Consider the following 15,019-nt stretch of genomic DNA (forward strand, 5'->3'; position numbering starts at 1 on the left):
ATATGTTTGAATTTTATAAACTTGGTAAAAAAAATTATGAAATTTTTTTAATGCTATGTGCTTTTGTCAGACTTTCAGAAACTTTTTTTTTTTTAAATTGGTAAACTCTTGACATTTTGTCAGACTTTCAAAGACACTGAAAGCAAGGAACAATTTCTGACAATTTGTTTTTAAAATCTTCTCCCAGACTTATGCGGAAAAAATTGCTATGAATTTTTAACATTACCCACTTCAGATTCTTTGAAAAGCTGAAAAAATTGTCAATTCTTAAAATTTCTACCTATATTGAAGTAAATTTTCAGATATCAAGGTTATCTCTTGCGAACTTGAAAAAAAATAATAACCAAATTTGCAGAAATTACCAAGAAAAAAATTCAAAAGTAGTCTAGCATTTTAATATGTATTAAGCCAGACTTGTCTGTTTATTTGGATTTCATCATACTGAGTTCTCTTGAGTAAAAAATATATCCATGATTTAAAACTTTCCTTGAAGAGGTAAACTTTTCACTACTTGCAAGTACGTTACACTCATTTATTTATTTTTTTGGGGGGGGGACAAGGTAGTGGTCAAAATCACACATGCGAATTTTTCACTTTTTCAACGTTTTCCAATATTACTATTTTTAGAGGGAAGGGGGGTGGGGGTCAATAATACCTCCATCATTTAGTTTTTTCATCATTTTTATTCTAATTTGAAAAAGAGGAAGGGATAACATTTCTGGAAAAAAATGAAATCTTGTTCTTCAAAAATGATTATTACTACTCAATTAGAGAGAAAAAATGTGTATCTGCCAGATCGCGCGAAGCTGGTAAAGATTTTTTTTTTGTATGTAGGTATTTTCCATTTTTGCGAAATTCAAACTTTCGAAAAGTTGGCAAATTGTGAATTTAGAGTTGCGAGTTGGAATTGGAAAATGTGGGATATCACAGTGAATTTTTCAAAAACTCCACCACAGTAGGATATTAATCGAAAAACTCAAAGTTACAGCCATCTTTGAGCTTCACATTGAAAAGATTCTTCTCAGCTTCTACCATTATTAAGTAATTTAATTTTACATCTGATAAGCTCACAGTTAAAAATATTAACCCAGACTCCCAACTTTTCAAGACAGACAAAAGAGTTCTCTCAATGAATGGTCTATTCGTAAAATTAAGGGCATTGTGGGGTGAATAAATGTTTCAAGGGTGCATTGAAATTTCAATAACTAATAATGTCAACCTCTATTAAATTCAAAAATAGTGCACTTTACCGAATAATCAGCATTTTTTGCATCAAAATTCACTATGCGTCAAGCCAACAAAATTCAAGCTTTAGAAAATCTCATAAAATTGTTTTAAAAATTCACATTTTCTCAAAATATAAACATGATCTAACCTCAGGTATAGGCTTGGACGACTTGATATGTATTCCACCAATATCCACGACTCCTGGTACCAAAGGTATTGGAGCATTTATCGCCGAATTCATGCTCACGAATAATAAACTAATATTACGAATGTGTTCTTCGATAGATGGTGCCAACTCGAGATGCTTACGTATCATGATGTCGTCATTTCTGGACGTTATGTACTTGTGACAGATCAAAGACAGGATATACAATATGGTATTTTCAGTCCTCTGAAAGAAATTCATTTCTCCCAAGAATCCAGATATAATATTCGGAACGTAGGACGGATTATCAGGATTACCCATTCTGTTCGATAACCAAGGTAACATCACGTTTGGTATGTAAGTGATTACAGGTACGTTGAACTTCCACGCGTACATCAACATAAAATCATTCATGAATGTTTCAGTCAAAAGTACATCAAATTTTTCAGTCGATTTGAGTAATTCCAAGAGAGGCTCGCATTGGCCAAATGTTCTGCCCAATATATTCGAGGAAAACGTGACGTAAAGTTTTAAAAATGAACTAGAACCTAAGGAAGCCGACGTATCCATAGAATTCACAGCAGCAGGGGCAACAAAACAGTGTCCAATATCAAACTCCTTACGATTGGGTATCTTTTCCTTCTTGGGATATGGAGTATACACGGTGACTTCATGTCCTAGTTCGGATAATCTCATTAATAAAGGATCAGCTATGGCATAATGACTCTTCGATGGAAATGGTAGTACTGCTAATATTTTATAACTCGAGCAAATGTCGAAATGACCAGAGAAGCCGAAAAAAATCACCGTTAACGTTATTACACTAGAATAGATCATCATGTTTACTAATTTCAAACTTGACTCGTAATCGCACAAAGGACAAAGGAGGTATAATCAAGCTTTATGAAGAACCACGCAATGTCTAACTGTTGGTATTACAATCACTCAAGCAACTGAATAAGTATACATTGATTGTACTATGAATTTAGATAAACACCGTAAGTACATGGCAGAATCATTGTAGTCGACCTGGTATTGCGCATATTAATGATAAGATATATCTTAGATAATTACAACCTTGGAATCAAATGCTGTATGCTGTATCACATTTTACTAAGAACAAGAATTTTTAATTCAACCATTCAACAATCCAAAATGAGCACATACCTATCTACCTACTCATTTTAATTGACGAAACTTCACACATTTAAAGGTAGACTACAAAACATAATGCAGATTATAGGGTCATTCCACGTCAATTCGACCAAGAAGTGGTGAGGGGGGTTGACGATTTTTTTGAGATTTTTCCTGTAGAAAGACCTTCCGAAGGGATGACCAATGGCGCAAATCGCAGCTCTCTAGCCCTTTTTTAAAAGCTGCTAGGGGGTGTCAAATTTTTCAGTGAACTTGAAATATCATCCATTTCAGCAGTGGATAACTCGATAACCGCGATACCTACCAAAATGAAACTTTTTCCAATAGTTAGGGGTTTTGAAAGGCTTTTTGGTGATATCATAAAAATCCGTGTTGCCACTTTTTTTCGTACGAAAAATTAGCTCGGGAAGTTTTAAAACGTAGTTTTCATACCGTTTCGACTCTCAAAAATTCTGAAAAAAATATATTATGGACAACTTTTCATGCTGAACAACATATTAAAAAATTGAGATGGCCTTATGTAGGAAAGTCGATTTAAAAAAATTGAAAGTTTGCGAAAAAATGCGATTTTTTGATTTGAAACATGAAAAAAAGTTTTGACTGGTGAAGTTAACTCATTTGACCCCTATTCTTATGTATCCGTTGAAAAAGTTGGAAAACACCCTTCACTCAATGAAATAAACTCATCACAAAAAACCAAAATTCGAAAAAATAGACGAATTTCAATTTTTTTGCTATGAGTGTGATTTTTATCAACTTTTTCGTGAAATACGTCAGAAAGTGGCCAAAAAAAGACAACTGAATAGATTTAAACTTTTTTTGATGTTTGGAATTGAAAATTTAATTTTTCGAATTTTGATTTCATTGTGATGAGTTTATTTCATCGAGTGAAGGGGCTTTATTTTCAATCCTAATTTTTTATTATGTTGTTCAGCATGAAAAGTTGCAAATAATATATTTTTTTCAGAATTTTTCAGAGTCGGAACTATATGAAAACTACGTTACGAAACTTTTCGAGCTAATTTTTCGTACGAAAAAAAATGGCAACACTGATTTTTATGACATCACCAAAAAGCCTTTCAAAACCCCGAACTATTGGGAAAAGTTCCATTTTGGTAGGTATCGCGGTTATCGAGTAATCCACTGCTGAAATGGATGATATCTTATGTTAATTGAAAACTTTGACACCCCCTAGCAGCCTTTAAAAAATGGCTAGAGAGCTGCGATTTGCGCCATTGGTCATCCCTTCAGAAGGTCTTTCCACAGAAAAATTTCAAAAAGATTGCCGATTCCTCCCTATACCACTTCTTTGACGAATTGACGTGGAATGACCCTATATTTAGTTGGCACATAGATTAAATTCCGGGTGAAAAATAGTGTATAAATGATTTTAAAAAATCAGACCATTAATTTTAGAAACTATTGAACTAATGCCCAATCTGTCGAACTTTAAAGAGAAATAGAACCAAAAAAGTGAAAAAATTAGGTCCAAGCCTCAAACACCATTCTACTTTTTTTGACGAATTCAAATAAAATACAATTTAATTTTTATAAAATGCAATCTAACCTCAGGTATGGGCTTGGATGGTTTAATGTGTATTCCACCAATATCCACGACTCCTGGGACCAAAGGTATTGGAGAATTTATCGCCGAATTGGTGCTCACAAACAATAAACTAATATTACGAATGTGTTCTTCGATAGATGGGGCCGCCTGAAGGTGCTTACGGATCATGATGTCGTCATTTCTGGACGTTATGTGCTTGTGACAGACCAAAGACAGTATATACAAAATGGTATTTTCAGTCCTCTGAATGAAATTCATTTCTCCCAAGAATCCAGATATTATATTCGGAACATAGGACGGGTTATCCGGATTACCCATTCTGTTCGATAACCAAGGTAACATCACGTTCGGTACGTAAGTGATTGTAGGTACATTGAACTTCCACGCATATAACAACATAAAATCATTGATGAATGATTCGGTCAAAAATACATCAAATTTTTCTTCGGAGTTGAGTAATTCCAAGAGAGGCTCGCATTGGTCAAATGTACTCAACAAATCCACGGAAAATATCACATAAAGTTTCAAAAATGAACTAGAACCTAAAGAAGCCGATGCATCCATAGAGTTCACAATACTAGGGGCAGAAAAACAGTGACCAATGTCTATCTCCTTGCGATTTGGTATATTTTCCTTCTTGGGAAATGGAGTATAAACGGTGACTTCATGTCCTAGTTCAGATAATCTCATCAATAAAGGATCAGCTATGGCATAATGACTCTTCGATGGAAATGGTAGTACTGCTAATATTTTATAACTTGAGCAAACGTTGAAGTAACTCGAGAAAGCGAAAAAAATCACTATAAACGTTATCACGCTACGATTGATCATCATGTTCAAGATTTTCAAATTTGACTCGAAATCGCACAAAGTATAATTATGTACTTAATCAGGGTAAGAAAAGAACCACGCACTGTCTAACTGTATCACAATCATTCAAGCAACTGAATACATAAATGATGATAGATGAGGAAATGTTCTATGAATTCGTATATTAATGATAAGACGTGTCTCAGATAATTACAACCTTGGAACCAAATGCTACGAGTATTATCATATTTTACTTAAGACAATCATTTTTAATTCAACCATTCAACAATCCAAAGTGCGCACATACCTATCTACCTACCTACCTACTTATTTTAATTGGCGAAACTTTGTAGACTACAAAACACGGTGGAGATTATTTTTAGTTTATATGGAGTTGAAATAAATAGAAATGAGAGGAAGAAGAAGGAGCCTTCCTCTCACAAAATTGCATAGATTAGATTCTAGATGAAAAATTGTGTAAATGATGAAAACGATCAAAGGATCAGGCCATTATTTTATAAACTTGAGAACTCATACCCACTCTGTCGCACTTCAAAAAGAAATACATAGAATCAAAAAAGTGAAAAAAATAGACCCAAACGTCAAAGACCATCCTACTTTTGTTGACGAATTCAAACAAAAACACAATTTAATATTTATAATAAATGCAAATCTAACCTCAGGTACACGTTTGGAAGGTTTAATGTGTATTCCTCCAATATCCACGACTCCTGGCACCAAAGGTATTGGAGCATGTATAACCGAATTAGTGCCTAAAAATAATAAACTAATATTACGAATGTGTTCTTCAACAGGTGGTGCTGACTCGCCGAGATGCTTATGGATTATGATGTCGTCATTTCTGGACGTCATGTAATTGTAGAGACCCAAAGACAGGATGTACAATATGGTATTTTCAGTCCTCTGAAAGAAATTCATTTCTCCCAAATATCCAGATATTATATTCGGAATGTAGGACGGATTATCAGGGTTACCCATTCTGCTTGATAACCACGGTAACATCACGTTTGGTAGGTAAATTATTGAAGGCACGTTGAACTTCCACGCGTACATCAACATAAAATCATTCATGAACGATTCAGTGAAAAATAGATCAAATTTTTCAGTCGAGTTGAGTAAGTCTAAGAGAGGCTTGCATTGATCAAACGTGTCCAAAATATTTATGAAAAAAATCCCGTAAAGTTTAATAAATGAACTGGAACCGAAGGAAGCCGACGTATCCATAGAATTCACCATACTGGGAGCCACAAAACAGTGTCCAATGTCTATCTCCTTACGATTGGGTATTTTTTCCTTCTTTGGAAATGGAGTATAAACTGTGACTTCGTGTCCTAGTTCGGATAATCTCATTAGTAAAGGATCAGCTAAAGCATGATGACTCTTCAATGGAAATGGTAATACTGCTAATATTTTATAACTCGAACAAACGTCGAAGTAACCCGAGAAGGCGAAAAAAATCACCAAAAACGTTATTACACTGCGATTGATCATCATGTTGGCGAATTACAAAATTAATTCTCGTAATCGCACTAAACGAAGAACTACACACTGTCTAACCTTATCACAATCACTGAAGCAACTGAATTTACACGATGAAGGTGAAGCGATATTTATGTAAGTATGTATGTACTATGAATGTAGGTAGATAAATACTGTAAACACGTACATATTAGTCGACCTGGTATACCATCGTGCAGATTAATGATTAGACGAGTGAGTCTCAGATAATTACAAGCTTGGAATCAAATGCTGTATCATACTTATTTTACTTGAAACAGTCATTTTGAATTCAACCATTCTAAAATAATCCAAAGTACGCACATATTATGTACCTTTTTATACAATTTTTAGTTTTAGTCAGGGGGCCCGCATAAGGATCTATTGCACCCCCCCCTCAATCCTCCGGGACAACTTTTTTCTTAAAAAGGGAATCCTAAGGATCATTTCTTGCCCTTGTCCTAAAAAAAAAAGTGGCCCTACTTACAAAATGGCGGCCATTTTGATTGGCAGGTCAGCCGAAATCGCAGATTTTGCATTCCAACATAGGACTGCACGAAATTTTTTAAACCGTACAAAAATAGATCGAAAGATCAGGCAAAAATTTATCACATGTCAAAATTTCAAGTGCTAATGTGCCTTTTTCGATTTTTGGTGAATTTTTGAAAATCAAATTTACGCCAAAAATAAGGGGAAAAATCAAAATTTTACCAAATTGACCACGAAAGCTGAAATTTGGGATATGCCCTATTTTCGACCAGCCAAATCGATTGGAAATTGTTTCAAACCGTTTGGAGTAGTTTTGGAGCGTCCAGCAGAAGTAACTGGAGGCTCCAAAACGACGTGAAATTCACCTGCAGTCGACTTCGTAGCGTATTGAAATCAGTTTGCAAAATAAATTTCGGCTTTCCATCCCCGTTTGATAAAATTTTGTGGGAATTTCGAATTTAAAAACTCTGCTGGAAGCTCCAGAATTACTCTAAACGGTTTGAAACAGTTTCCAATCGATTTGGCAAGTCGTAAATAATTTGGTAAAATTTTGATTTTTTTCATCATTTTTGGCCTAAATTTGATTTTCAAAAATTCACCCAAAATCGTAAAAGGAACTTTGCATTTGAAATTCTGACGGGCGATGGATTTTTACCTGATCTTTCGATCTACACAATTTAATTAATATTTATATAAATGCAATCTAACCTCAGGTATACGGTTGGATGAAGGTGTAATGTGTATTCCTCCAATATCCACAACTCCTGGTACCAAAGGTATTGGAGCATTGATCGCCAAATTAGTGCTCACGAATAATAAACTAACATTATGAATAAGCTCTTCGACAGGTGGTGCTGTTTGAAGATGTTTACGAATCATGGCATCATCATTTCTCGAAGTTACGAGATTATAAATAGATAAAGACAGAATATACACGATGGTATTTTGAGTCCTTTCAAAGAAATCCATCTCTTTTACATAGTCGGTCAATAAATTAGGCACATAAGATGGATTATCAGGATTACCCATCCTCTTCGATAACCAGGGTAACATCACGTTTGGTATCAGTGTGATCGCCGGTACGTTGAATTTCCACGCGAACATCAATAAAAAATCACTCACGAACGTTTCCGTTATAAATACATCGTATTTTTCGGTCGAATGAAGTAGTTCTAATAAAGGCTCGCATTGATCGAATTTATCGAATAAACCTGAGCGAAACGTAGAACGAAATTTCAAAAACAAACTAGAACCCATGGAAGCTGATGAATCTACATTCATGAATGTTCCGGGTACAGGAAAACAGTGTCCAATGTCTATGTCCTTGTAATTCGATATGTTTTCTTTTTTTGGAAACGGGCTGTAAACAGTGACGTCATGCCCCAGTTGAACTAATTTTATTAATAAAGGATCGGAAATAGCGTAATGACTTTTCACAGGGTAAGGTAGTATTGCTAATATTTTATAACTTGAGTTGGTGTTAAGGCAACTCGATAAGACGAAAAAAATCGTCATCCATAGTATTACACATACACTACGATTCATCACGATGCCGAAATATTATTATAAATTTGACTCGAATTCGCACGAACTGCAGACGCACTACCTATAACTAAAGTTGGTTTCAAGTTTTCAACGTCTAAACGAATCACAATCATTAAAACAACTAAATACTCATATCTAATGCCAAAATATGTAATTCAGATTTACTCGAAAGGTTACCACGAAATCTGTAATCAAATTGATAAGTTCAAGGATGAATGATAACGCATGTCTCTGACAATACTACAGCCGTCAAATCAAGCTCTGTTCCATTGTAATATTCTAAAGTAGGCAAACCGAAACCAGACACTTGCAAAAAAAAAATTACAAGTTGATTAAAAATATCATATCGCAGCTGTAAATCACTTTTATATGGGGACTAACAGTACATACTAAATGGAAAAAGGGAGGCAGAAATTACCTATCTTGCATCACAAAAATAGTGAAAATCAGATTTTTCATGTAATTTTTGGCAGTTTCCAACCAAATTTTCTGAAAGCTTTCAGAGATCTTGGACATGGACATTATAAGAACCAAGTGTTATTTTTGGAGATGTTTGAAAATTTTTTCAAGCTTATCATCTTGACAAAACGCGCACTCATCTAGCATTTCAAGGGTATTTTTGGTAGGAACCTAAATTATTTCAAAGGTGCAATTATGGAAATCCGTATGTTTCCATCTTCAACAGTTTTTAGCCGATTTTTTTCAAACTTGCAGGGATGTTAGATGTTACCAAGGGTTATTCATGGACATTTTCAAAAAAAATTTCTCAAGCATTGTACTTTCGTATCTCCTGGGCAAAACTCGCATTTCTAGCTTACAAACAGCACTTTTGACCATTTCTTTTAGAGGTGAAATTTTGAAAAAAATATACATCACATTATTTTTTTCAGAATTTTTTATACAGGTGAAAGACCCACAAAAATAAAAATGCAAAAAAATGATTTTTTCATGGTTTTCCCGCCCAAATTCTACATTTTATGAGTTTTATTTTTTTAAAAAAATTGATTGGAATCACCCACTCCGCCAAAATTTATGTCTAGGCTAATAATATCAACTCAAAATACATAATATGCCTTTCTTTATTTAAATTTAAAACTTCTGATTTTTTCAAAAATCATTTTTGTCAAAGTCAGGTTTTTTTAATTTGGAAAAATTCACTCATCACAGGTGAAAAAAAAATCGAAGATTAATCATTTCATTGAATTTGCAATATGATGTATTTCGAGTAGATATTAGTTTAAAAATGAATGTTGACTGGATCAGTGACCCAAAAGGCGATTAAGGGGGGTTTCAAAATGACAGGAATTTCAATTTGTTTGTAAAAATCACCATAAAACTAAAGCACTTCTTAAAAATAGATAAATTTGATCCAAACTCGTATTAATGGTTTAGTTGAACGTCTTTTAAGATTGATAGAAACAATTTTCGGCCAAAATTGACCAATTTGGGCGGGAAAACCATGGGAAAAGTCAGTTTTTTGCATTTTTGAAGGTCTTCCACCAATAATGAAAAATTCTGAAAAAATATAATATGAATTTATCTAAAAGTAAACGATTTGCCAATTTTTAACTGTTCAGTAGAGCCCTAAAAAAATCTTGAATTTTGATAGCAATGGCCTGGATCGATGCTAAATCTCAGATACCTACCATCTTTTTCCATTTTTCACAAAACAGATTGGATAGGTGCTAGAGCCAAAAACCCCACAATTTTTTCAAAAATACCCCCTCTCTGAGATCCTATATTTTTTTTCGCGATCCACCCTATAATGCTCATATCTCCTACCCACATGAGAAATACGTACGTATCTTACATGCAAATCTTACTCAAAGTACTGCATTTCAAAACAAAAATAGGTACAGAAAGTAAAGAACTTCAACAACTCCTCGCTTCATACTCAACAAATTTAAAAAAACAGTTCAATTAGATAACTGCACAATTGTGCTCTAACCTCGGGCACACGTCTGGAAGGTTTGATATGTATTCCACCAATATCTACGACCGCTGGTACCAACGGAATTGGAGCATTGATCACCGAATTACTGCTCACGAATAATAAACTGACATTACGAATAAGTTCTTCCACGGATGGTGCTGACTCCAACTGTTTATGGATCACGACATCGTCATTCCTAGACGTACCATACTTATAGAGACCCAAAGAGAGTCCATACAAAATGGTATTCTTAGTTTTTTCCAAAAAACTCATTTCTTTCCAGTAATAATCGCTTAACATATAATTAGTCACGTAAGCTGGATTATGAGGATTACCCATCCTGCTCGATAACCAAGGTAACATCACGTTCGGCACTACTGTGATCGCAGGTATGTTGAACTTCCACGCGTACATCAACATCGCATCAGTTGCAAATGCTTCCGTCAAAAATACATCGTATTTCTCGGTCGAGTTGAGTAATTCAATTAGAGGCTCGCACTCATCTAATGTGGTGAACAAATCGGTGAAAAACGTCACGTAAAGTCTTAAGAATAAACTCGAACCCAAAGTCGCCGATGAATCCATAGTCAGTAAGGGTGTCAGAGCAGGGAAACAATGCCCAATATCTATATCCTTGTAATTTGGTATATTATTTTCTTTCTTGGGATAATGGGTGTAAACTGTGACTTCGTGTCCAAGCTCGACTAATCTCATTAATAAAGGATCTGGTATGGCGTAATGACTCTTCGATGGAAATGGAAATACTGCTAATATCTTATAACTTGAGGCAACGTCGTTACAGTAATTCGACAAGATGAAAAAAATCACTGTCAGCGTTACTACGTCACACTTCATCGCGGAACCGAATTTTTAATCAACTAGACTCGTATTCGCACCAAACTGGTTTCATTTATACTCGTAGATAGGTATAGGTACCTAATTTACGCTTCCAACGACGTCTAATCATATCACCATCATTAAAGCAACTAAGTACATAAGTACCTTACACATAGGTATGGCCCACCTGTATACCTCTACGTACCAACTACCAACAATGCCTGAAATAATTCGTCTATCACAACAAGTTCTAAAAAATATGGCTGAACCTCGACGTAGTCGATTTGATATTTTCACGAATATGCTATGAATGATAAAACGAAGAGACTCCGATAAGTGCAACCTTCGGGTAAAAAGCGATATTTACGTATCCTGTTGACAATACTCACATAAATTTTTTATCAATAATGTAATATTCCGAAGTACCTACCAAAATAACACATCTTTCTCTATTATGGTGCAATCGAATTTCATCGAAATTTGCGTGATTTGCAAATTGAAAGGACAGGAGTTTATGACCTTCCAAAAAACAATTCTTTGGTTACAGTCCGACTTTTCAGGGCGGACAAAAAAGCTTCTCTTTAGAAATATTCTATCTCTGAAATTCTGAATTTTTCAAGGCACCTCAAATTTGAATTTTTCCAAATTATTTTCATCAGAATTGATGATGAATTGATGATTATTTTCCAATTTGGAAAAATGTACTCACTACGAGTAGAAAAAATCTAAAATTTCTAATTCTGCTGAAATTATAATTCATGGTGTAGTTCGAGTTGACACTTATTAGTCTTAGCATGAATTTTTACCATATTGGTCAACCAGAAGGAGTATCAGGGGTTCCCAAAATGGCGCAATCGAATTTTGTAAATGAAAATTATGAAACAGAAAAAATTGACGAATTTGGCCCAAATTCGGGTTCATGGTGTAGTTCGCATCATTGATGATTTTTTGTGAGGAAAAAAATTTCGACCAAAATTGACCACTTTAGAATGGGGAAACCTCTTGAAAAATTCTGAAAAAATTACCAATCGTAGAAAATACCCTAAAAATATTATCTACTTATTCAAAAATTTATTTTCAATTTTTCGTTTTTTTTTCATGTTTTGGACTCTCCTTAACATTGATTTGAAGTCTTCAAAGTGGATTTTGGGGTCGTTACAGGGGTGGAAAAAAATTGAAAAAATTCAGGGTGATTATCCTCAAGTATTCTGACCTTCACGCCAAGTTTCGAATCAATCGGTTCAAAACAGCTGGAGAGAGCGTGTAATTCTTAAAAATCATGTGGTGGTGGGGTGGGGGCAAACAGCATAAAAACCAAAATCCAGGTAAAAGGCAGTTCCTCCCCTTTTCTATACTATGGCTTTTCAATTTTTGTTCATTTTTACTAATTTTTGTACATATTTCACAGTGTTTATTATGTTTTATGTTTCATGTTTTATATCATTTTCACTAAATTTTATCCACTTGAATTTTAATGAAATTTTGCTAAAATTCTTGGATACTTATTTAGGCAATTTATGGCAATTTTTAATATTTTCAGGTACCTATTTAATTTTTTCAAGTTTTAACGTTGTTTTACTTACGCAATTTTTTCTGAATTCGTAAACATTCCATGAACCCTTATTTTTACGATATTTTACTCAAATTTCAATCTATTCCATCAAATTTTATTCGTGCTCCCTGTATATTTGTAATTTTGAACCCTTTTTTTACAGCCCCTACTTTAGGCACCCCAAAAAAAGGATTTTTCGCATATTTTTTCAAATAAATTGAAGAATTTACATTTGAAACGAACTAGCAAGTGCTCGATTACTTTGTTATTCGATTTTTCCTGTAACATTCATAATTGAGCTATTTTGGATCAAATTCTGAGATTTTACTCTTCGAAAAAACGTTAAAATCACAAATGTACATATTTTGAGCATTTCCAAACAATTTTGTACCCCAAAATTTGGTCACGATTTTTGGGACTTTTGAAAAAGGTGCCATACGAGATGCGACCTATCAATAAATTAGTTGAAATGACAGAATCCCAAATTCCAAATTGGGCTGGAAAAATTTTGAAAGAAAATCAAAATTTTCTATCGAGACTTCTTTGAGCAGTTTTGAAGAGTTTTTGGGGTGAAGGGTTTTTGAAAATGTTGAAAAAGTGCCATGCGACCAATCAAAATAAGTCAAAAATTCAGCAAAAAATCCTAAATGTGTATAACAATTTTTGTGCAAAGTTGATAGAAAGTTTGGATTTTAACACATTTTTATGAATCACATGACACCTTTTTCTAAAATTTTGAAAATCATGTCCCCATTTTGAGGTTCAAAATTTTTTAAAAAATATTACAATAAATTTTCGTCAAAATATTTCGATTTTGTACAAAATTGGAGGGCTCTAAAAAAAAAATAAGGTTCAAAATTACGAATATACAGGGAGCTTAATTGAACTTTCTCATCTAGATAATTGAATATGTTCCTCAAAACGTTACGTTCAGCGCAAATCGCAGGTTTTTTAGTTTTCCAGGGGTTCCCAAAATATTTAAATTATGAAAAATCAAAAAATGGATTTTTGGGTACCAGCGAAAAATTTTATTGAGCTCAAAAGTTAGTAGGATGGAGGTCTTTCAGATACTAATGATTTGTGAAAAGCTTTTTAGCAAAGTTCAAAGGGATGGGTTCAAACTAATGGTACCAAATTTTATTTTAATTAACCCCCCTTCCTTCCAATTTCTGCCTCAGAGGGTCGAAAATAGAAAAATCACCTCGCATAACGTTTATCGGGTTCAAACCGATATTTTACGGTAAAAAATTTTTGAAAAGAATACTCAGTGGTTCCTAAAACTATTTTTAAGTTGCAACTTTGGGAACCCCGGAGCCAAAAATAGTAATTTTAGGTCAACTAATCACGGATTTGCATTTGGGACATTCATTACAACTTTTAAGAGAGGTCGAGTCGAAAACTGTCTGGGACCAAAAAATGACCTTATCGTAACTCCTCCTTTGAGATATTTTCTCAATTTTTGGTTTCTTTTTGATATCATTCATTTTTGGAAACCTTTCAAATCGCCCTGTTTTTTAAAATGAATTTATATGTACAATACACAACCAGGTAAATATTCATGTAAATGCACTCTAACCTGAGGTATACGTTTGGGAGGTTTGATGTGTATTCCTCCAATATCCACGACTCCTGGCACCAAAGGTATTGGAGCATTGGTAGCCAAATTACTGCTCACGAATAATAAACTAATATTACGAACAAGCTCAGCCACAGGTGGCGCTAGTTGAAGATGTTTATGAATCACGACATCATTATTTCCGAACTTTACGAGCTTATAAAGAGACAAAGACAGAATGTACACGATGGTATTTTTAATCCTTTCAAAAAAATCCATTCCTTTAACATAATCCGTTAATAAATTAGGCACATAAGATGGATTATCTGGATTACCCATCCTGTTCGATAGCCAAGGAAACATTACATTCGGCATGAATGTAATCACAGGAACGTTGAATTTCCACGCGTACATTAACATTAAATCACTCGCGAATGTTTCCGTCATAAATAAATCGAATTTTTCAGTCGAATTGAGTAATTCCAATAGAGGCTCGCACTGATCAAATTTATCGAATAAATCAGAAAAAAGCACCGAACGAAGTTTTAAAAATGAACTGGAGGGTCTAGGAGCCGATGGATCTATAGTCACATATCTCCCTGGTGTAGGAAAACAATGTCCAATATCTACATCCTTATAATTCGAAATGTTTTCTTTTTTTGGAAACGGACTGTAAACTGTAACGT

The 15,019-nt window shown here is 34.1% G+C and overlaps 1 protein-coding gene across 34 annotated transcripts in view; it reads right to left on the reverse strand.

Annotated features, from left to right (window-relative positions):
• The window catches only part of LOC135844663 (UDP-glycosyltransferase UGT5-like), a 448,533-nt gene that overhangs the window by 181,558 nt on the left and 251,956 nt on the right, over positions 1 to 15,019 (reverse strand). The window contains exon 1 of one of the 34 annotated variants that reach the window (XM_065362932.1): positions 10,405 to 11,259. The exons of 29 other annotated variants lie outside the window; for them this stretch is intronic. In XM_065362932.1, coding sequence (XP_065219004.1) covers positions 10,405 to 11,244 — 840 coding nt within the window. In that variant the 5' untranslated portion in view covers positions 11,245 to 11,259. Of the gene's footprint in view, positions 1 to 1,375; positions 2,228 to 4,094; positions 5,035 to 5,582; positions 6,504 to 7,619; positions 8,442 to 10,404; positions 11,260 to 15,019 lie in introns of those variants that run through there. 4 more of the 34 variants (XM_065362936.1, XM_065362933.1, XM_065362937.1 and 1 more) reach the window with 4 other exon arrangements.

Source organism: Planococcus citri, chromosome 4 (genome assembly GCF_950023065.1).
Source record: "Planococcus citri chromosome 4, ihPlaCitr1.1, whole genome shotgun sequence".
NCBI lineage: Eukaryota > Metazoa > Arthropoda > Insecta > Hemiptera > Pseudococcidae > Planococcus > Planococcus citri.